This window comes from Dromiciops gliroides, chromosome 5 (genome assembly GCF_019393635.1).
Source record: "Dromiciops gliroides isolate mDroGli1 chromosome 5, mDroGli1.pri, whole genome shotgun sequence".
Taxonomy (NCBI): Eukaryota; Metazoa; Chordata; class Mammalia; order Microbiotheria; family Microbiotheriidae; genus Dromiciops; species Dromiciops gliroides.
The window spans coordinates 4,946,461-4,970,619 of record NC_057865.1 but is presented as its reverse complement, the minus strand read 5'-3'; the positions used below and the strand labels follow the sequence as shown (position 1 = coordinate 4,970,619).

General features: G+C 42.7%; 1 protein-coding gene across 1 annotated transcript in view; it reads left to right on the top strand.

Moving 5' to 3' along the window:
• Positions 1 to 24,159, top strand: part of THSD7A (thrombospondin type 1 domain containing 7A) — a 326,513-nt gene that overhangs the window by 137,868 nt on the left and 164,486 nt on the right. The window contains 2 exon segments of the mRNA XM_043968023.1: positions 20,547 to 20,795; positions 23,732 to 23,913. Coding sequence (XP_043823958.1) covers positions 20,547 to 20,795; positions 23,732 to 23,913 — 431 coding nt within the window.

Sequence of the window (24,159 nt, the reverse complement as noted above, 5' to 3'; positions counted from 1 at the left end):
GAGGGCATAGAATATGATATTCCAAAGGGTCAAAGGAATTGGGATTACAATGAGAAATCACCTACCAAGCAAAACTAAGTATAATCGGGGCAGCTATGTGGTTCAGTGGATAGAGCAATGGCCCTGAAGTCAGGAGGACCTGAGTTCAAATCCAGCCACAGACACTTAACATTTACTAGCTGTGTGACCCTGGGCAAGTCACTTAACCCCAATTGCCTCAAAAAAAAAGAAAACTAATTATAATCTTTCAGGGGAAAAATGGGACTTCAATGAAAAAGTGGACTTTCAGGTATTTGTGATGGAAAGATGTGAACTGAATAGAAAAATTGACTTTCAAATGCAAGACCCTAGAGAAGCATAAAAAGGTAAACAGGAAAAAGAAATGAGAGATGTTAAAAGGTTAAACTGTTTACATTCCTACATGGGAAGATGATATGTCTAAATCATAAGAGCTTTCTGAGTATTAGGGCAGGTGATAGAAATAAATTTAAACAGAGGGCACAGGTGGGAATTGATTATGAAGGGATTATATCTGTAAAGAATTTTTTATCTTTTTTGTGTGGGGGGTTCAGTGAGGGTTGGTGAGTGTTTTGTGTCTGAGGTCAAATTTGGGCTAGGGTCCTCCAGGGTCCAGGGTGGGTGCTTTGTCCACTGTGTCACCTAGCTGCCCCCATGATGACATATTTAGGGTAAAATTGAGGGGGGAGAGGAATGCACTGGGGGAGGGGAAAGGGGAGATTTAGAATGCGGTGAAATCTCAAAGGAAAGAAGCAGGAAAGGGCTTATGGAGTGGGGAGAGAGATGGGGGAGGAGTGAGAAAGTGAATGAGCCTTACACTCATCAGAACTAGCTCAAAGACCTTAATCTCATAAGAGTTGACTCAAAGTCGGAATAACATATACACTCAGTTGGGTGGAGTAATCTATCTAACCTTGAAGGAGAGTAGGAGGATGAGGAGGGAGGGGTGAAAGAAGGGAGGGCAGAGCAGGGGAGGGAACAGTCAGAGGCAAAACACTTTTGAGGAGGGATAGGGTAAAAGAAGATAGAAACATCATGGGAAGAGAATAGGATGGAGGAAAACAGTTAACAACAGTAATTGTGAAAAAATTTTTGAAGAAGAGGCAAAGGGGGAAGCTAGGTGGTTCAGTGGATAGAGCACTGGCCCTGCATTCAGGAGGACCTGAGTTCAAATCCAGTCTCAGACACTTAACACTTACTAGCTGTGTGACCTTGGGCAAGTCACTTAACCCCCATTGCCCAACAACAAAAGAAGCAGAGGCAAGAGTAATGTAAAATGATGATGACTGATTGATGGATGGATTGATGATGATTGGAGTAATATGAGGATTGAACAATGAGGAGGACTGGTTTATGATGATGAGGATTGAATGAAGAAGATGAGGATTAATTGACAATGATGAGGATGGATGAAGGAGGAGGAGTAATGGATGATGATTGATTGATTAATGATGATGATGGCAAAACATACTGTACTTACTTTGCTTGGCTATTGTGAAGAAAATTCTTTGTCAAGTTTAACTTACCATATAAATGTTATCTATTACTGTTGTTGCAATAATCAACCTCATGGGTTTATTGTAAGGAAATCTCTCTTTAAAGTACTATATAAATGCAGTTTGCTATTAAAAAATGATGAGCAGGATACTATTGGAAAGATCTGGAGGGACCTGCAGGAACTGATGCAAAGTGACATCTACTATATATAAAACAACAATAATATTTTGAAATGATCTGCTGTGAATGGCTCAGTTATTTTCAGCAATGCAATGATCCAAGACAACTCTGAAGGTCTTATGAAAAATGCAATCCATCTACAGAGAGAGAACTGAAGATATTTGAATACAGATTGAAACATATTTTTGTTAGTTACTTTATTGGAAACAAACAAAAAAAATGACAAGCAGGATGCTCTCAGAAAAACCTGGAAAGACCTACATGAACTGATGCAGAGTGTAATGTACTGTATACAAAATAACAGCAATATTGTAAGATGACTTCGCTATTTTCAAAAATGCAATGATCTAAGGTAACTCTGAAGGACTTATGAAAATTGCAATCCATATACAGAGCAAGAACTGATGGTATCTGAAAAAAGAATGAAGCATAATTTTTTGATAGTTCCTTAATCTGAAGTTTTGTTTTTGTCTGTTTTCTTTCACAACCTGGCTAACGTGGAGATATTTTGCATGACTACTCATGTATTGTAGGGGCCAAATTTTAATTGGGGAGTGTTAATTAGGCAGCTCACTGCAATATTGGGGCAAGGAAGGAGATTAACAGCCTCTTTCAAAAAGCAGAACAGGGTTTATTAACAGGAAAACAAATTCAAAACAAAAGTAAGATTGATAGAACTAGGGATAAGGGAAAGGGGAATGGGGAAGGAAAAGGACACAATCACACCACTGCTTGGGGCTCAGCAGAGCACACATCTGTGTCCCATCTCTCTCCAGCTCACAAACCAGAATGGTGAATCTCCTCCCTTCTGATTACCAGTAACCCCCTCTCTCACAGGAAACAGCGTGGACACACATACAGCCTGAAGCTAATTGGCTGGCAGCCCTGATTGACAGAATTAACAGACAATTGTAGAATGGCCAGCCACACAGCTTCTGCATGCTGAAGGTCACCTGACTGCCCTCATCTGGCTTCCCATCATTATAATTTTTCCAGGCCCGTGTAGTCGGTACATGGTGATGATGTTAGCTGCCAGTGCCATAGCGATGGCTACAGCCAGTGGGTGGAGCTGTGGTGCCTGAGCCCAGCTAGTGCACATGCTGATGGTTCCAATCCTAGCCAAAAGATGGGTTCATAAAAACCTCAAATCACAATTAATTCTTTATAGTATAATGTATTGAATTGCTTGAGTTCTTGGGGTTGGTGGGGAGGGAGGGAAGAAGAGAAGTTGGAACACAAAGTTTTAAAAAATTGATGTCAAAAATTTTTACATGTAATTTGGAAAGATAAAATTCTAAATAATAATAAAAAATCCACTGGAGAAGGAAATGGGAAACCACTTCTATGTCTTTGCCAAGAAAACTCCATGAACAGTATGGTCCATGGGGTACTGAAGAGTCAGTTACAACTGAACAACAAATTATCCCCATACAGGTGAGGAAACTGAACCTGAGAGAAATTGTGACTTGTCAGGGCTATGTTAACTAGTAAGTGGAAGAAGGAGGATTAGTACTGAGCTCTTCTGGACTCCCAGGTCAGCACTCTATCCACTGGACCACCAAACTGCCATGAATGACAATCCCTCCCTGAAAAGAACTTAAAATAAAGTCCTAGACAAAGAGGTGCTGCATCCAAGATGTAGAAAAAGACATACAATTTTGGACACAGCAAATGTAGGAATTTGTTTTGCTTCCTTATACACATTTGTTAAAAAAGACTTTGTTTTTTTTTCCCAAGGAGAGGTGAGAAATAAAAAATAAATGCTTATTAATTGCAAAAAATAATTTTTAAAAAAGTTAGTAAGAGTAGCAATGAGCCAATAGGGACCTTTGAAATGTCTGATGATATATTATAAGTAAGGAAATTGAGGTGTACAGAAGGAAAAATTTGAATTATGCTCTCCTATTCCAGATCCACAATAAAAGGCTTTGAAAATGGCCAAACATCTCCCCTTTTCTCTGCCTTCTGAGGCAAGTTCTTTGAAATGTCTTTTAAGGAGAATATTATGCTGAAAGGAAAGACTGAATACATTTGTGTATATGCAGATGTACAATATTGAAACTGTTTGATTAAAATAATGGTAATAACCATGATTGTCCCATTAAGACACCACTAAAAGGCTAAGAAAAAGACCAAGAATTAAAATCCAAATTCTCTTATCTTTGCAAATCTCATTGATTTTTATTTGAGGTGACTGTGAGATGAGGCTCTCAAGACCTCAGACCTTGTCTTTAATAGGCTATGAACATTCACACAAGGGTTTCCAGATCATCCTGTGGGGGGTTCTTCCCATTGCTACTGTAGCAGGCAAGAACCTCAGCTTGTGTGTGCTTTATCCCACTGTAAGAGCCGTTTTAAAATTTGATTCAGTTATTTGATGAAACCCAATAGATGCTTTGAATGGCCAAAATCAAGGCATATTCTGATCTTCAAAAGAAACCTGTGGATCCTTGGGGTATAGGAGTGGGGAGGCAGCATGACTGAGTTGCCTGCATCCATATAAAACACAGTTGCTGCCTTAATGTTTCTTGTTTATTTCATACCAAGCTAAGATATTTCTTTGCAGAATCAGTTCCGGGATCTGTCCAAAGGGTAGAGTTTCTGTGGGTTGATTTCTCTGTTCTTCCTCCTTACTGGGCAATTCATGTTGGCAGGACATGGGGAGGGAGCACTCCCCATGGACATTGTGCTCTGCAATCCAGGAAAGAACAAGTCTGATTTCTGCGTGAAAGCTAAGGCAGATCAGGACCAAGAAAAAAGTGAACCCCAAACTCTTAGACTATGCCAGAGTGGCCAAAGTTTGGGGGTTAGGGGAAAGAAATTACAGGAAACAGAGAGAATACTCCTCAACACTGGCCAGAAGGAGCAGCAAGAAATAACAAGGAAGAAAGGAGCCAGGTTTTAATGGGAGGAGTCAGACAGAATCCCTGCTGATCCTAATCCAAGGCTGGCGCCATCTATGTTACACTGAAGCGATCATGTCTGAGTAATTTTGAGGACTGCAGATCAGCAAATCCATCAGTGCTGGGAAGTGTGGATGGCCACACAGGTTTGCCTGGTCCCTGCCAGGCCACGATCAGTCTGTGCTTATGAATTCCATTGTAGCTGAGCTTTTCAGTAGCCCAAGCTGTGGCTCTAGGTGATTCTCTTAACCTCTTCTGGGCAAAAAAATCATCACTTCAAATGAATAAGCATTTATCAAAAGTCAGTGTGGTGCCAGACATCACAAAGCATGGGGGATGCCAAGGCCAAAGGAGAGCCCCCTGTCCTCAAGAAGCTCACATTCCACAGGACCAGAGAGAATGATGGGCTGACCCTAAACTTATGAAATTGAATTTCCCAGTTCCATGCACACTGACTTGCACCCATTGAGCATGAGACAAATATTTACTCATTTGAATTTAACTCAATAGGAATAAATATAATTTCTTATAGTAGGGTTCAAAAATTGAACTTAATAAAGCAGGACCAGGGAAGTGGAACTAGATTGTAATTTTTGTGAAAAAGCCCAGGCTGTAAACTCATCAATGAGATCAGACAGCCAGAAACTTAGTGTGGCTTTAGGTTATGTGAAGAGAAGCAGGTGTCATTCATGAATGAATGAATGAATGAATGAATGAATGAATGAATGAATGAATGAGAGATATGTGGGAATTGCATCATAATCAGCTGTAATCCAATAACATCTAAATTATTTTTTCAGCTGTGGGAGACACATGGTGAGTTTAGGGAGAAGACTAACAAACAGTTGTGTTCAGAGGCTTATGACTAGCATGATCAGGAGCCATCTGAACACCCTCTGATGGGACCAAGGATTTTTAGCATCAATGAAAAATGATTCCAGGGAATAGAATAACTGTTTTCAAGTGTTTGATGGACTGTTTTATGGAAGAAAGATTGGTTTTATTTCTCTTGTCCCTCCAGGACATAGTGAGTAGTGGGTAGATATTGCAGACAGCTAGATTTGGGTTTGATGCAGGGAAAGTTTTTCTAATAATGGTACCTGTTCTTAATCACAATGGGTTGCTACAAGAGGTTTCCATCACTTGGAAGCCTTTGAGCAAAAAGCATAAAGCCATCTTCTAGGGAAAGGATTCTTGGCCAGATCCAGGCTGGACTGGCTGGATTCCGAGGCTCTTTCCAACCCAACAATCTTCAGTTTTCCACTCATGCTCCATTTACCCTTGCTGTAGCTACTGGACAGTGCTAGGGCCTTTGGGCCTACAAACCCAAGGCATATCTTCCCTCCCTTGTTGCTAAATGAAAGGAAATTCTTGATAATGGCTACTTGTAATTAAGTCTAAATTGCTTATCTGAATTACTTAAAGAAAAGTGACTGCTGGAAGAAGCCATAGTTCTAAATTTGCCATTACCCCAGTTTTCTGAATAATTACAACAGACATTAGTGTCTTACAAAAGGTAATGTTAATTTCACACTTAATGGATCAATGGTCAGTGTTTAGTAATACTTGGGTAGAGCCTAAGTGGGTGTCGTTTGTAAATAAGGACACGCACTTCAACAGTTCTGTAGTGGTGTGATGTGTGTATACAGCATGGGACTTGGAGACAAGAAGACCTAGGTTCACATCTTGGTTCATACACTTACTAGCCATGTGACCCTAGGAAAGTCACTTCACCTTTATAAGTTGCAGCTCCCTCACCTGTAAGATGTGAATAAATCTGACCATTGATCTCCCAAAGTTGTTGTCAGGCTCAAATGAGATCATGTGCTAGACGGGCCTTACCAACCTTAAAGGACCATGTAAATTTGAGTGGTTATTATCACCATGGTCATCTTATCAATGTGGGCACCCTTTCCAACAGTTAAGAGTGTCACCTGTCCCTGCCTCCCAGGCCTGTTCCCCTTGTGACCATGTCCTTGCATAAAGCTTCCAGATGGGATTTACTGCAATAAAGACCTTCCTGTAATCCTTGTGACACTGGGCAGATGACAGGGGAGCACATGGGCTGGCCCTCATCAACCCTCATTCAGAATCTTTTCATCATTCCTTCTGCACAATTCTCCATTTCTAATTAAATTAATTGCTAACTCATTCTCATACCTGCTCATACCCTTCACACATCGGTAACTCTGAACTCTGAACATAGATTATCATCCAAACCCCATTCTTCACCCCCTAGCACCTGATTCCTCATCCCCTCAACCTTCTTACCCCAAAGTTTCATCCTAACATTGCCCATGTGCTATATGTAATTAATTAGTGGGATCACGGAGCATCTTGTGGTATCTTGCCTGTTAATGTCAAGTTCTGCACTTAGGATCAAAAAGTCAATAAACAACACAGTGTAGGGGAGCTGTGGCTAGGCAGTGGTTGATATGAAAAGATCTGGGCTTCTTAGTGGCATCCAAGCTATTCTGCGTCAGCAGTGCAATACAGCAGTACAAAAAATTAATGTAATCTTAGGCTGAATTAAAAGGGGGTGTCCGGCTATATGTTCTGTCCTAGCCAGACTATATCAGGAGGATTGTGATCAATTCCTGATATTCCACTTTAGAAAGGAAATAGGCCACATAGAGAGTATAGGGAAGAAGGAGACATGGAGAATGTGAAGACCAGAAATCACACCACACAAAGAGCAATAGAAGAAACTGAGGGTGTTTAGCCTGGAGAAACAAGGGCTTAGGAGAGGCAGGATTCCTGTCTCTAAGTGGACAAAGGACAGTTAGGGGAAGAGGGATGAGTCTTATTCTGCTTGAGTGAAGCAAGAAGAAAGCAGATTTAGGCATGCTGAAGGACATGCTTTGGAACAATTAGCACTGTCCAAATGGGAATAACTCATGGATAGAGAGTGTTTCCCACCACAGGATATCCACAAGGAAAGATTTCTGTGTGGTCACTTGGACAGTTGTAGGAAGGATTCTTGTGCATAAGCAATGTTGCACCAAAAGGCTCAGTTTGCTTCCTACTTTGAGGTTCTGTAATTCAATTCCACAACCATTTCTCAAATGCCTACTGTGTGCAGAGACCTTTGTGCACCTAAGAAATACCAGAACCCTTGCCTCTATTAAGCTAACCATTTGGGATGGAAGGGAGAGGCAGCATGGTACAGGAGAGTGATGGCCTCAGCACCATGAAGCCCTGTATTCAAGACTTGCCTCTAGTCCATATTGGCTCTGGGACCTTAACTACATCACTTCATCTCTTAGTGCTCAGCCAGCCTACTTTGGCAGAGGAACTTTCTTCACCTGGAAGGTCTCTGGAACAGTGAAATCATGGCTTGTGGCCCTCTCACTTGATGGGAAATGGATATGGGATCCTCTATTCTATGTCCACACCTTGAACCTGCCTTCAAGTTCTTCCATTGTTCTTCCAGTTCAGGCCTCAATGAGCCAGTGTATTTTTATAAAGCTCTATATTTGTGTCCAAAGACAATTTATCTTATATTAAATACCTGATATGTATACAAACACCAATTTTATTATGAAATATTTCATTCCTAAACATTGAAAGTCCACTGGATCATCATCAAGATGCATGTGTGTGTATATAGATATAGATATAATATGCATAGTTATGTAGCTCCTCTAAAGGAACAATAATAAAGTTTCATGCCTAACAAATCATTAAATCAATAATGGAGGGGGTGATCATTAATATTAATGACCAACTTGTCATTAATATTAATGATATTTTAAGCACTTAATAGTCAGTAATCCCTCTAACAGAATATTAATAGTAAGATGTGCCTGAATATATGGTTATTCGTTGATGTTAAAATTAATATACTGTGATAAAGACTATTATTAATAGTGCAGAGTATATAGCATATTCCATTATCCATTATTTTCTTAGTTAATTGTCATTCTCACCAAAGAATAGCTAGATATATATTTACATGGATGCCTGTGACATCGATTTTTCTTACCTTCCTTTCCCCTGCCCCTTCGATACAAATTGAGTTGAGTGTGTCAGATTATGTAAGCAGGAGGCTGAGGTAGGTAGAGAGAAGAAGAAAGAGAAAGAGAGAGAGAGAGAGAGAGAGAGAGAGAGAGAGAGAGAGAGAGAGAGAGAGAGAGAGGGGAGAGGAGAGGAGAGGAGAGGAGAGGAGAGGAGAGGAGAGGAGAGGAGAGGAGAGGAGAGGAGAGGAGAGGAGAGGAGAGGAGAGGAGAGGAGAGGAGAGGAGAGGAGAGGAGAGGAGAGGAGAGGAGAGGAGAGGAGAGGAGAGGAGAGGAGAGGAGAGGAGAGGAGAGGAGAGGAGAGGAGAGGAGAGGAGAGGAGAGGCATACACACGCGTATCTACAGTATATGAGTGTGTACTTCTGCTATTTTACTTTTTAATATTGATTGGATGAGTCCTTCAACAGTTGAAGGAGATCTGTATTGAAAAGGAAAGAAAATTGCCTCTTCCTGAAAAATCTAATTATTTTGCCCGTATTTTCACTACCACCAAGCATGAAAGACTTCAACTTGAAACCAGCTATTTCAGGGCCCATTTGCAGAGTCCTTATTGTCCTGACTATTCCGGGTGCTGTCTATCCTCAATTTGTAACTTGCAATCATTCTCTTTCCACAGTCAAATTGGTATTTAAACAGGGGGATTTAATCTTTGATTCTCATTCATTTTCTTATGCTTCAGCCTCTTCCATGTAATGATGTAATCCTATAAATTAAGTCTCTTAACTTTGGAGCAATTTCTAGCCTGGCAGATCTCCTAAAACATGGGCTGGCTAGGAGAGATGAGATTAGCATGGTCTGCATGTCAGCGGTCTCCCATTACTTTAAGCAAACATCTTAGCATTGCTGCTCCCAGAAGTGTTAATGGTTTTTCCTTCTTCCTTTTGATTGCCTTTTGTCCAAATATGTTGACTTTTTCCCCTTTTCCAACTCTTTCTTTGTTCCTCGTTGAACTTTTTGAATCAATTTAGAATGTGATAGAACAGCAAGCTGAATGATCTTTTCTCCAATCATTTGACTTCCTTGTCATTTAGAGTTGAATGTTGTAGATGGAAGAGAGGAAAATTTGCTCAGTTCTGCTCCACCCACCAGGCTATTTCCAGCTTTCCTAACCATGGGTTCATTCTTCAGGGCAATGAGTGTTCATTAAGTGCCTACTTTATACCACTGCATCCCAGGTCATCTCCAGTTATCCTGATGTATATCTTGCCACTGGACCCTGATAACTCTGGAGGAGAAAGTGAGGCTGGTGACCTTGCACAGCCCTCCCTCACTTAAATCCAATTCGATGAAAGTCATAACATCACTTCGCAATGTCATGATCCTCTTCCAGAATGAAAGACAAACAACAGCACTTTATACCAAACACTGAGCTAAGTGCTTTGCATCTGGGGATGTAAAAGTGGGGATAAGGGGCAGCTAGGTGATGCAGTGGATAAAGCACTGGTCCTGGATTTAGGAGGACCTGACTTCAAATCCAGCCTCAGACACTTGACACTTACTAGCTGTGTGACCCTGGGCAAGTCACTTAACCCTCATTGCCCTGCAAAAAAAGGTGGGGATAACTTGGTCCCTGCCCTCCAGGCCCTTCTAGTCTATTAAAGGGAAACAATACATACAGAGACAAATAGATTTTAAGAGATGTGGGAAATAGCAAAAAAAAAAATTTCAAGAGGAAAAGAGCACAAAAGGGAGGGAGCAAGAAAGTCCTTATGTAGAAGGTGACATCTGAGCTGTTCACTCAAGGAAACTAGGGGTTCTATGAAGTAGACATGGGAAGAGAGCATTAAAGAAATGAGGGGCAGCATACACCATGGCACTGGTGTGGGAGATGCACAAATGTGGACAGGGAACAACCGACAGGCCATTTAGGGAGCTGATCCCCAGATATCCTCAATCCCAGGACAGACCCCAAGAGTCCTTCCAAATACTTAGTCTGGTCCTTGCTCAGCAATTTCATCCCCAGAGCATCATCTCTCACTGGACACACTCACACAAGATGAATAGGAGCTAACAGTGCACCACAGAGCCCCCGAGGCCAGAAGGGCCTTGGGCTCCTTTAAGAGAAGTCAAGGATAATCTTATTCTCTTCCCTGCTCACAGCCTGTAGGGAGAGTTGAGTTCAGTTCTGGGGCCACAAATCAGGAAAGGCATAAATGAGTTAAAGAGTATCCAGAGGCAGAAATCCAGGATGGGGAGGTAGAGGCCTGAGGACTCTGCCCCATGATGGTCACTTGAAGCAATTGGGGATGTTAGACCTTGAGGAGAAAAGACCCGAGAGCTCCCTCCTAGTGTTGGCAAGACCATCACCTGGCAGAGGGATTAGGCTCCACAGGGAGAAGGAGGAGCACGGTTCTAAGTTGTGCGGAGGCAGGTTAGGCTTGGTATAAAGACAAACTTCTAAACTCCTCCAGCTGCCCCACAGTGGAGCAGGCTACTTATGGAGGTGTGAGGGTTCCCCCTCCTGGAAAACTCCAAGAGAAGCCTGGATCTGTGGGATGGCATGGAGGAGGTCTTTGTTTGTGGGTGTCCTCAATGACCTGGGAGATCCCTTGCCTGAGATCCTGTGGTTCTTTGTTTTCCTTTGGTCTTCCGTGATCGTGCAGGAATACAAAGATTAGGCAAACACCTGGCCTTAGGTGGTGGCAGTATCAGTGAAGGAGTGAATCTGGAAGTCATTTCAAAGGAGTCATTGATAAGACCTAATGGCAAAGTTGTGGAAGAGAAGATGATGGCCATGGGGAGGGAAGAGAAAGGAGAGGGAGGCTGAATAGGAAGAATACTGGCTCTGGAATCAGAGATGGGTTCAAACTCTCCCACTGATGCTGTCTACACAGGTGACCTTTGGCAAATTACTTCAACTCTTCGGGCATCAGTCTCCTTCACTATAAAATAAAGGCATAGGAGTGGATGGCCACACTCTGAGGTCTGGTCCAGTGCTAGATTTAGGATCTTATGACTCCAGCCTAGAAGGCCAGTGTGGTTTGGGGAAGAGGAATACAGCAGGTGGGCCTACTCTGCTCCAACAGTCATTGCCTGTAAAACCACTGTGTGCTGCCACACAGGATCTAAGAACAAATAAAAAGCACAAGTTGTGTTCTGGACATACTAAGCTTGACACACTGGCAGTATAGCTACAGGGAAGTTACCTGCTGAACTTTGGAAACCTGGCCCTGGGCTGCAGATGTTAGATTATAGTGGAAGCCATAGACTTGTGAGGGAGTCATCTACATGGAGGTTGCCATTGAAACCAGTAGCATAGAGCAGGCTGGGGGGGAGCCTGAAGAAAAGGGAACCAATGAACGTAGTCATGGTAATCACTCAAATTCCTTATCAAGAAGAAAAAGAGCCATCAGGCCTTGAGCACACCTGCTGTGAGATGCTTCGTTCTGTCTGCAGGGCTTAGGTTTTATGGCTGTTTCCTAAGGCTTTGGGTGCCTTTGGCCATTGCTAACCTCATTTTTTGTTCTGGTCACTGTAACATGTTATAATGTATTCTTTTGATGGCAAAAGTTACTGGCTGTGTGTTAGTACCTGCTTCAGGATTCTCTGATATCTTGGGACACTTCTTCTCCCTCCTCACCCTCAACTTTAGAGCTTTGAAAAAAATCTGAATCCCAACAGAAGTTTATTGGGAGACAAAGCAGCATAGTGTATAGAGACCTAACTTCACAGTCAGGAAGGCCTGAATTTAAGTTCTGCTTTTGACACATACTGACTTGTGACCCTAGATAAGTCATTTTACCTCTCAGTATCCCTGAGCCATGAAGCAGCCCTTGTATTTCATGTATGAACTGGAACTCTACTCTTAGGACTGAGCCACCTAATTCAACAGCAGGATGCTGTTTTTCATCTCTTCTCATCAGCAAGCGTCCTCTGTTTCTCTTGTAAGAGCAGGCTTGAGTAACTGCTACTAAATGTCACTAGGATCTGCACCTCATTGGGGCATGAAGTGGTTGGGTGCTTCTTTCTTGCATGGCTAATGACTTAATAATCTGGGTGCAGTCCCCTTTCAAAGAGCATGGCTGGCTATTGCACGGACAATGATGGGGTTCTGGCTCCAGGCTACACTCACACCAGGGCTATTGGCCAGGGCCGAAGCCCTCAGCGATAATCAGAAGCACATGATCCTTCCAGCTGTCAGGTGGCAAGGTTTGGCAACTTCTCCTGGCAGCTTCTCAAACAATTTTTGTATCTCAATATGTGTTTATATATTGGGGAGGGGGGGAGGTCTATCTTTAGGAAGGAAGCTATTTATGGATGCCTATGCATCCATAAGTATGTCAGGCACTAAATTGCTGATATCACAGAAGCAAACCAGAAGCAGCTCTGAGCTCAGGGAATTCAAAGATACTTGGAGCTCCGTGATTGGAATAACCAGTGAGAATCCCCTCAGGAATGAGTCTCTTTCAGTCTGAAAGAAGGGGAATTTCAGGCTATAAGGACTACAGGAAGGAGAAGGTTGAAGCTGGAGGAGCCACATCTTCTTGGAGCTGCATGAGTCAAAAGTACTTTTGCCTTATTCAATTCTAGTGCTAGAGGAACCATAGGAACACATTTGATCCCACATCTTAATTTTACAAATAAGGAAAGCAAAGCCTAGAGTGAGGAAGTATGTTTGCCAAGGTTACATAGGTAACTGTGGGCACAAGTAAGGATGAAACCCAGATATCTTAACTCACCATACAGCATTTCAACTGTACCCCACTAAGGCTAATGAGAGTCTCTTTAGAGGCCTATTTGGAGATATTCACCCATAATGCAATTTCTAAGGCTATAGAGCCACAAGACCTGAGTTCAAATCCTACCTCTGTCACTACCCGTGTGATCTTAGGCAAGTCTCTTCCCTTCTCTCGGCTCAGGTTCCTCCTATGTAAAATCAGTGAGTTGGTCTCAATTATTGCTACTGTCCTTTCCAGTTCTATATCTAGGAGCCCAGAGGCTGTGGATGCCATTGAATCTCTGTGTGTGCATGTCTCATTTTGAGCTGAAAAGGTTTTAGTTACTTTTTATATTCATGTAGGGTTGTCCAAACTTGTCATTTATTTGTTCAAAGGGACTCTGGTATGGAAACTCCCTCCACTGATATAGACCAGCAATTGATCTGCTACTTCGAGTCTCTGAAGTTCCCCGGGGTCATCAAGGGATTATGGGCTTCACTCAAGGATGCACAGTGGGGGTGTGCCAGGGCCCAGGAGAAGTGAGGTAGTCCTTCCTAACCCTAAAGTTAGCCCTCCATCCACTCACCCACCATACCTGTCTGACACGCCATTGCTATTCCCTGAATAGAGTTGCTAGAACTCCCTCCCAATGGCAAACAACCCATGTTAATGAGATCATGATTTCATTAAAAAAAAACATTAACCAAGAAATACCTCAAACCCTTTCATCTTTCTATGAAAGAACAACTAGAACTCAAAAGTTCCCACTTGGAAGGCTATGATCAAGACATCTCCCCTGTAGCCTCTTGTATTATCGGGGATTTCACTATCAAAAAATGATGGCATCAAATAGAAAACCCCAGGGCCCTGTCATCATACATTTGAGTGGTTATCCTCATAGTTGTGACAGATCCAGCTGCACAGTGACATAGCTTCCATCTTCTTTAACCACCTGCTCGTCTGGGGGGATCAGCAGTGGGCACCTGCCTATTTGTTGACCAGGATCTGAGTGTGATGTTTGTCCATGGAACAAAGCAAAACCACCAGCCCCACCAGAAATTACATCGATGACCATGAGGAGAGTGCTTTGCACAGCCAAAGGAAGCAGGTATTTATAAATATATCTTTTTCAAGCAAACTGGAGACATGAAAATGTTGTTGGCACTATCCAATGATTAGAGAGTATTCATTTGCTTTACAAAAGTGTTTCATTTGATTCCACTAAAGATGCCAACTCCTCTAATCCATGCTGGTGCCCAAGTATGTCTAAGGGATAGATCATGGCAGCTTTTTATGCTCCTAGAGGGTAACGTTGAATGGAGTGATCCTATAGCACCCTTATATCCAGGACAGGTTCCTTAGGAGTCAGTGCTAACCTAATTACTGGTATGTCTGTTTTCTAATAAAAATCATTTTTAGAAATCCATAAGCATTTCAATCCTCACACTTCTCTGAGGCTCTACAAAGATCATTAAAATGTAGCTCTCTTCCAATTCATAGATTATTCAAAATAGAGGTACCCACAGAGATGCTTTATGCACATTTTACAAGTGGAGTAATTGAGGTGCACAGTTCAATGTTATACCCAAGGTCACATAACTGTTAGGTGAAAAAACAACAGAGTTAAAATCTCTTTGTTTATCAAGCATTGAATAAACATCAACTATGTAAATAGATCCTATGCTAGGCACTTGGGAAATAAAGACCAACACAAAACAGTCCCTGCCTCAAGAAGTATGGGCTCTACTGGGAAGATGCAATGTATGCCTATGTAAGGAAATACAAAGTAGAGTAAAAGGAATTTCAAAAGTTATTCTAGTGGTGGGGGGTATCCTCCTGGAGGAAGCAGCAGCTGAGACATGCTTTGATGAAAGTTAGAGTCTCAATGTGATGAAAGTGACCAAGGAGAGCATTCCATATGGAAAAGAAAATGGGGACAATGACACATAATGGGAAGATAAGATGTTAGATATGGACACAAACCAATAGGCCAATTTGACTGGCATGTGAGTATATGAGAGAGCATGAATTGTTCATGTGTGTGTGTGTAAGTGGGAAAGGGCACACTTGTGTACACTTCTGTGTGTGTATAAATTGGAGAGAGCATACATGTGTGCACTTGCGTGTATGTGTGTAAATGGAAGAGAGCATGCAGGTGTGCACTCGTGTGTATGCATGTAAATGGGAGAAAGTATGCATGTGTGCACTCATGTGTATGTGTGTAAATGGGAGAAAGCATGCAGGTATGCACTCATGTGTATGCATGTAAATGGGAGAAAGTATGCATGCGTGCACTCATGTGTATGTGTGTAAATGGGAGAGAGCATGCAGGTGTACACTCATGTGTATGTGTGTAAATGGGAGAAAGCGTGCATGTGTGCACTCATGTGTATATGTGTAAATGGGAGACAGCATGCAGGTGAATGTTTATGTGCGTTTGCATATGTAAAAGGGGGTTATAGGAAATGTCTGGGAAGAGACAGCAAACAAATTGCAAGGGATTCTCATGCCAGACTGAGGAGTTTGCATTTTATCCAAGAGGAAAGAGCGACCCTCCCAAAACTTTTGAGCAGATTTCTGACACGGAGTCAGATCTGTGTTTAAGGAATAATAATTTGGCATCTTATTAGAGAAATAGAGGGGAAATATAGGGAGTGATGAAGTCGTTTAGGAGAGTCCTGAAAGAGTCCAGGAGGAGGAGGAGGAGGGTCTGAATCAGCTCAGAGACTGGGCAAATTGAGTGCAGGTGATAAATATGAGTGATGTTTGGAAGCTAGGATCACCATGGTTTTACAAGCCATTGGATCTGGGAGTTGAGAGAGAGGAACAACTTCAGCATGTGTGACACCAGCAACAATGGGGAAATGTGGGGAAAGTCTGAGTTTGGGAGGAATCATAATGAGTTTTATTCAGGGCATGTAGAGTTTGAGATGCCCATGGGACATTCAGTTAAAGTCTCTGGTAGGAACTTCACAATTTAAACAGTATCCAGGAGACACAGACATTTTAAAGAAGTTAGAGAGATAGAGATATAGACTTTCAAAACATGTATATACATATATATGTATGTGTGTGCATACACATGTATGCAAATATGGGATTTATTGTCATTGTTTATGTTATATTAGATGCATTTACATTCCCTTCCACCTGAGACTAGTGTGCACTGCTGTTCAGTAGGACCAGTGCAGGAATTTCTAGCTGTGTTTTGAATGATGGATGAGGTGGGGGAAGGAGGACAGCTCTTCTTCCTCACCCAAGCCCATGCATTTGCTATGTGGCCAGCTGGAAGGGAGTCAGCAGTAATGAAAGAACAAAACTACCTAGGCCACAAATTACTAATAACTTTCTATAGCATTTATATACTAATAACTTTCCAGAACCCTTTGAGGTAGCTCCTACTGGGGCAATAGCATTAATGTTCTAGATGCTTGACAGAAGCGGACACTCGGAGAGTAGTTAAGTGACTTGTCCATGATAACCCAGCCAGCAAGTCTTTGAGGTAGGATTCAGCCCCAGATCTCTTGATTCCAAGTCCGGCACATGTGTATGTCCATGACCTTGAACTCAGCCGGGTCTGAGACCATGACTCTAACCAGATGATAGAAATCACATCATAAATTCTTAACTAGTTAAGTTCCAAAAAATTTAGGGGAACAAAATGCATAAAGGGAAACATGAGTAAGAGTTTGACAACCAGTTTTGGAAATGCAGAGTTTTACAGGGTCGAAACCACAGGTCTTCAGGCATATATCCTGCTGATGGCAAACCAGACACAAATAGGAAATGAAGAATCTATCATTCCACCTCCCATTTGTCTAGACTCTTGGAATCACTGCATCTTTCTTAATATCATATACCTGCAGATCAGCAACCATGACTTATCTTTATAGCTCGTTTTGTGCCTCTCTCACTATTAATAATCAATAATAGCCTAGTTGAAATAGAGCTTAGGCCCTGTGGAGGCAGAATTGTTTTAAATTAAATTTTATTTTTTTCAATGATAAACTATTTCTTTTTCTTCCTTTCACCCCCTCCCCAATGAAGAAAATGAAAACAAAATCTTATAACAAATACACATAGGTAAGCAAAATGAATTCCCATATTGGCTGTTTCCAAAATTATGCATGTCATCAAAAGATGTGCAGCATGTATTATCATTGGTCCTTTCCAACAATAGTTAGTAAGAAGCATTTATAGAGCACTTTTTTTGCAAAACACTGGAGCAGACACCATGAAGTAATTTGCCTAGGATCATGCAGCTACTAAAGCTGGATTTGAACTCAGGTCTTCCTGATTCCAAGTCCATCATTCTAGCCACTCAACTAGCTAGCTTGATCAGCCAAGCATTGTCCATGGACACCATTGGTCTCAGAACACAGGAGAGAACATGGACTCTCAGCGTTACTGTCTTTGTCAGGGGACAGCATAGCATCATCACAGCGACTACCCTCATAAGCCATGACTGATCCCAAAGCTGGGGATTAGTCTCAGAGTGAGGCAGGGAATGATACTGGTCCATAGCAGTGGGCTAAGTGTTGGAGCTCTGGAGCCATGTCCCAGTGAGGTCGGTAAGAGAGATGGAGAGAGTCTAGGACTCATTTCAATCAATGATGTCTCCGAGAAAACCTGCTAGTCAGTGAGCATTCATTAAACACCTACTAGCACCAGGCACTGAACCAGGCAGGGAGGATACAATGATGAAAATGGGACCACCCTTGCCCTAACATGGCTTCTATTCCATACGCAGAGGGATTATAGACCAAGTACACACAAGGTAGTTTGAGGGAAGGGTATCAGGAAAACTCTTCTGAAAAAGATGGGATTGGACATGATCCTTAAGTCCTTGAGAATCTAGTCCCTGAAAACAGAGAAAGGCAGCTCAATTCAAGCACCATTTAATGTATTCAAGGCAAAATTGGGCTAAAACTCAAAGACAGAAATAAGATGGCCCCTGACCTAAAGGAGCTTCCCTTCTACTGGGTGTGGGATAGGAGATATGGCCTGGAATCACATAATATAAGGTGGAGCATCAGGGAAAATTCTTTCCATTTGCTGGATGCTTTACTAGGCTCTGTTGATGCAAAGGCAAAAGATGCCCTGTCCTCAAGTAAGTTACATTCGATTGGGAGAAAAATGTGTAGATATGTGAACAATACAAAATATATGAAAAGTAAATGCATGTTGGGAGTATGTGGAACAGGGGAATCAAGAAAGGCCTCAGGTCAGAGATGCCTCTTGAGTGGGACTTTGAAGGAAGTCAGGAATTCAAAGAGGCAAAGATGAAAATGAAGAGCATTCCAGATGATAGGGAGCTATTTATTCCTAAGTACAAAGATGGTGAAGGTGACATAAGTTAGGAATAACATGTGAGACAGTTAAAACGTGTTAAAAATCTTGGAACACGGGCTGCAATCACATAGTGAAGAGCTCTGAATGCCTCTGTAGCTTTTTAGAAGGGGAGTGATGGATGTTCGGAAAACCACATTGGTGGCTCTGTGGAGGGTGGACTGCACAAGGAAGAAATGAAAACCAGGGAGCCTGAATAGGAAAATTATTGAAATGGCTCCAGAAATAGTAGGTGGGATTTCGTACAAGATTCCATATATGAGTAGAGAGAAAGGAATAAATGTGAGAAGTGTTGTGGAGGGAGGACAGCAAGATTTGGGGTCTGGTTGGATAGGTGAGGCAACAGAGACTGAAGAGTCACAAGATGGCTCTGAAGGATTAGATGATTCAAAAGCAAGTTAGACTCACAACAGAAACAGGGAAATGGAAGATAGTGAGCTCTGTTTGGGACCTTTGGAATTTAAGATACCAGTTAGGAATGGCCAAGAAGTTAGTAAATTAGTACTGGATTTCAGGAGATGACTGGGTCAGGCTGTATAGATCTGGGAGTCATCTTCACACAGATTCTATAATTGCTGATCAGACAACTGATGGAGTATATAGAGAACAGAAAAGGCCCCAAGACAGAGACATAGTATATAACCATTGTTAGGAAGTGGAATGTGATATCTTGCAAAGAAGACTAAGGGGAGACTAAACAGGTAAGAGGAAAGGCGAGAGAGAGCAGTATCACCAAAACCCAGAGAGGGAAAAGTGTCCCGGAGGGGAAAGTGCTCAGCACAATCAAAGGACAGGAGAGGTCTGGAAGGGTAAGGACTGAGAAAAGGGGAATGGGACCTGTCAACTGTGAGACAAGCTACTTTGGAAAAAAACAGTTTCAGTTGAGTGATGGGGTTAAAAGGCAGGCTTCAAACAGTTTTAAAGATAGGGAGAGGAAATAGAGACAATGAGTAAAGACAACTTTTTTCTGTGAGTGTGGCTATAAAGGGGGAGAGAGAGAGAGAAGAAAAAGGAGGAGGAGTAGGGAGAGAGAGAGAAAGAGGAGGAGGAATAGCTTGAGGGAATGATAGAATCAGGTCAGGGGTGTGAATGTGTGTGTGTGTGTGTGTGTGTTTGTCTTGTGTTGGTTTGTGTTTAAGGATTGGAGAGACCTTGATGTGTTTGGCAGCTGCAGGAATTTTTTTTTTAATCTATAAGAAGCTAAAATAAGAGATAGCATGGGTACTGTTGGGGAGGGGAAGCAATTTCACAAAGGTTATGTGATAACAGTCCAAGTAGAGAAGTTGGTCTTTGTGAGAGAGGCTATCTCTTTAAAGGATATTAGAGTAAAGGTGAAGAGAATGAGAAATGATAGAGAAGGAATAAGTATTTCTATGATGCCTATTATGTTCCAGTCACTATGTTAAGTGTTTTACAAATATCATCACATTTGATCCTCATAACAACCTTACATCATGGATACTATCAAGGCAAAAAAGAAAAAAGTTAAGTGACTTGCCCAGAATCACACAGCTAGTGAGTGTCTAAGGCTGGATTTCAACTCAGGTCTTCTTGACTCCAGGCCCAGTGTTCTACCTACTGTACCACCAGCTCCCTCCTTGAGGCCAACAAGTTTTGAAAAACACTCTATATACCCTGGTGCTCCCTACTTAGTTCCATCTCTCTTACTTTTGAAGGGTGTTTTGTTTCATATTTCCTGTTAATGAGTCATGTCTAGAACAAACAAAGATCCCAGGAAACTGAATCTTAGTGTGGGACTCCCTTCCCATCACACCCTGCATATTAAGGACTTGGCTGTGACTGAAATTGCCACCAGTTTTCTGAGTTATACATCTTGAGAGGAGGAAATGTTTCCCAGGGGGCAGCTCCTTGATAATGCATGTGGCCATCAGTGGTTTTGATGACTTTTCATGTTCTCTTACAGCCTTTGCCAACAGGACAAGCTGCCCATCACCTTCCAGTCGTGTGTGCTCACCAAGGAGTGCCAGGTGACTGAATGGTCTGAGTGGAGCCCGTGCTCCAAGACCTGCTACGATATGTCATCCCCTAAAGGGCACCGTGTCCGAACACGGACCATCAGACAGTTTCCCATTGGCAGTGACCGGGACTGCCCTTCCCTGGAGGAGATTGAGCCTTGCCAGACCCAAGGAGATGGGGTGGCACCCTGTGCTGCGTAAGTAAATGGCTGGCGACTGTACCTCCTGCTCAAACCAGCAGGGGAACAAGGAGTACTTCCAAAAATTAGGTACTCTAAAATCCTGCTCATTTTACCAGTGAATCTACTGGAGGGAGAAATGGGTGGTTATTTTTCTTAATTATTGAAAAAACTCTCCATCGTCTGCATTCCCATTTGGTGCCAAAGGTGCTTCAGAGAACTAGAGCGATGAGAGTGGTTCTGGTGTCAGCCACGTCCCCCACAAGCACCACATGAGCACAGCAGTGCCAGTGCTGGGATTCCCTATTGCACAGGAGAAGAAACTGAGGTCCAGATAGAGAAAGTAAGGGGCCCAGGATCATCCCTCAGGCAAGGAGCCCAGCCAGGCTCCTGCCCCGGGGCTAACTTCCCATCCTGAGTTCCTTCCACTGCACACCACTGTCTCAACAGAAGGAACCAGGCCATCCTTCTGTGTTCAGATCTGGCCATAACTAGGTGAGGGCAGCTACTCTTTCTCAGTGGCTCCAAGGGAGATGGAAGAGTCTGGGCCCAGCCCTGCAATGTACAGCAGCATCAGCTGATGGCATGTTGGGCTTTAGCTATACAAAGGACTTCCCACACAGCGTCTCCTTTGGTCCTCCCAACAAGCCTTTAAGGGATATGCTTCAGGCATATATAATGGTACAGATAGGAGAGGGAGGGCTGGAGTGGGGTGGTACAAGACTTCTCCATCATCACAAATGGTCAGTTTCGAGTCAGGATTTTAACCAAAATGTTCCTGCCTCAGAATCTGACCTTGTTGCCATTGCACTGTTCCCCTTCCCTTACTCCTTGTGTGACCTGGGCCATGTCATTTTGCTTCTCTGGCCCTCAGTTTCCTCATGCACCAGATGGGCAGGTAGATTAGCTGGTCTCTAGGGCCCCTCCGAGCTGTCACTTTTCTCTGATCTATAGAAGTATATTTAAGATGAAGGATTCTGTTCAATCTATCACATCCATTAAGCAACAATTCTGTGCCAGGTACTGGAGATGCACAGACTACAGTGGGAAAATACCTGTCTTCAAGGAGTTTGTATTCTAAGGGAGACAACATGCACTCATAAATATTCAAAACAGACACAAGGCAAATGGTGGAGGGGGACACCAGAGAAGGGGCGCTTGTGGCTGAGGAATTCTGCTATGGTGGTTGAGCTCTGTCAGACACCAGCACTGATGGCATCTTGACTGCTGACTTGGAATTCAGAGCAGCAGTACAGATATTAGCAAGGGTGGGTACTCTGAAAGGAACACCCCCAGATCATATTTATGGTTAGGAGCATGGTCTGGCTCCAGGGGTGGCTTCCTCAGAGCTGGAAGGAGAAGCCCTGGTCAGTTGTGTTCTTAGCATTGTCACTCACACCCTGGCCTCCTGCCATTTTGATGATATTGGGCCACAGATGGCCAGAATGAACTGAGCCCACTGGTGGGACGTCACCCATCCCCCTCAGGGACTGAAAAATCCATACTCCTCTGGATAATTAGATGGAAAGTGTTGATAGCAATGTGTCCCCTTGACACAATTGGGAATTTTCTTCCGTCTTATAGCCCAGGACAAGGGGGACCCTTAAGACACAAGATCTTATCCCTGGGAACCCTGGAGCCCATGATAAAGGGTACTTGCCTGGCACTCTGGTGCCTATGGATTTGATAATACTTATTTTCCTCCATATTGGCCATGTTTCATTCTTATTCATTTTTGTTTTGAAAAGGAAAACCTGGAGCCAGGTTCATTCAGAACATTGAGATTTGTTGATATTTTTACATTGTTATTTTGACCAGTACTTACTTTCCCAAACTGATGCCCCGCCCCCCTTCAACTTCCCCCAGAAATTGTCACTAGCTCCCGAGAACTGGGATGGGAGACCTGAACGCAGTGTTTTGGGTGAATTTAGACCTGTGGCTCTGAAAAACAAAAATTTTGTCTGGTGTGGAGTGAAGTGAGACTAGACTGTCGGGCCTTCCAAAGTGCAGAGGGAGGCAGGGAAGTAGAGATCATGCCTAAGAACCCCTGCATCCTTCTGACTTCATAGAACAATAGATATGGCACTTAAGCCATCATTCCAAACTTGAATCTGATTTAAAAAACCCATAATGCTACATTAACCATTTTCTTTGGACCCTGTAATATCATTTTTCCTGGAGGAAGAGAAATATCACAACTCCCCATCTCTGGCAGCATCAATGAGGGCTCCCTGGGGAGTTCATGAAAGCCTGTGTTTATGCAGGGCTGGTGATATGGCTTTCCCTTCACAAGCTCAGGGTCTCAGGGCTCCCTGCTTATGAATTCCTGATTCAAAACTTGGTGGCTCCTCCCCCTTCACCAGCCCTCAAAAGTGATGCCTACGCACTGCTGAAAAGCCAGCTTGCACTTGGCAAAATTTCCTTTTTGTAGGTTGTCATAATTCTCCCCACACATACAATTATAATTTCTCAAATATGGAGGAGCCATTCCTAGGATCCTGATTAAAGGGATAATGAAGGTGTGCTCTTCTGCCTTCAATGGTTACCATTTGTTTTGATGAATGTGATCTTTTCACTTTAACCATTTCTTCTGCATGGTTGCTTGAAAATCAGTGTCAAAAAGGGGCAAGCTTGGGGTTAGCTTCATGAAATGTCATATTTCAAGTTTTCTCATGCAACAGCACTATTTTTCTTGTCACAAAGTCTTGATATATGAGTTTTACTGATTGGCATTAACTCGGGATTTTACTCAATTTGACCCTTGCTATTGTAGACCTGAAGATGGAGAGGGAAGGGGGAGGGAGAGATTATTTGACATTAAAGTGCACTGTGTGTTTTATCTAAGTAAGGTTCAGTTGGAATTGGAAAACATTTGGCTAAATCTTCCTAGCAAACAAGGAGCTAATGTCAGGGACACCTGCTGACTCTTCCTCTTGCTATTTTCTTTAATTTAGGTATGGCTGGAGAACTACAGAGTGGACTGAGTGTCGAGTTGACCCGTTACTCAGCCAACAAGACAAAAGACGAGGGAATCAGACTGCCCTATGTGGAGGAGGGCTGCAAACACGAGAGGTCTACTGTGTGCAAGCCAATGAGAACCTCCTCTCTTATTTGAACACACTCAAGGAAAAAGAAGGTAAATGTCATGTCCCCTCAACCCTCTTTTCTCATGGACCTTTTTATTCAATCTTCCTGGGCCACCATGTCCACACTGCTCAGGGTGGCAGGAGCATCCTTGACCATTCTTAGCACAACACAATGAATACAGTTCATGTTTCTGAAGAATTCCCTCTGATCTATGTATTGAGTCAATGAAAACACACCAAGTCTTTTATAGAATTTTCTTTTTTTTTGTTTTGTTTTGTTTTTAGTGAGGCAATTG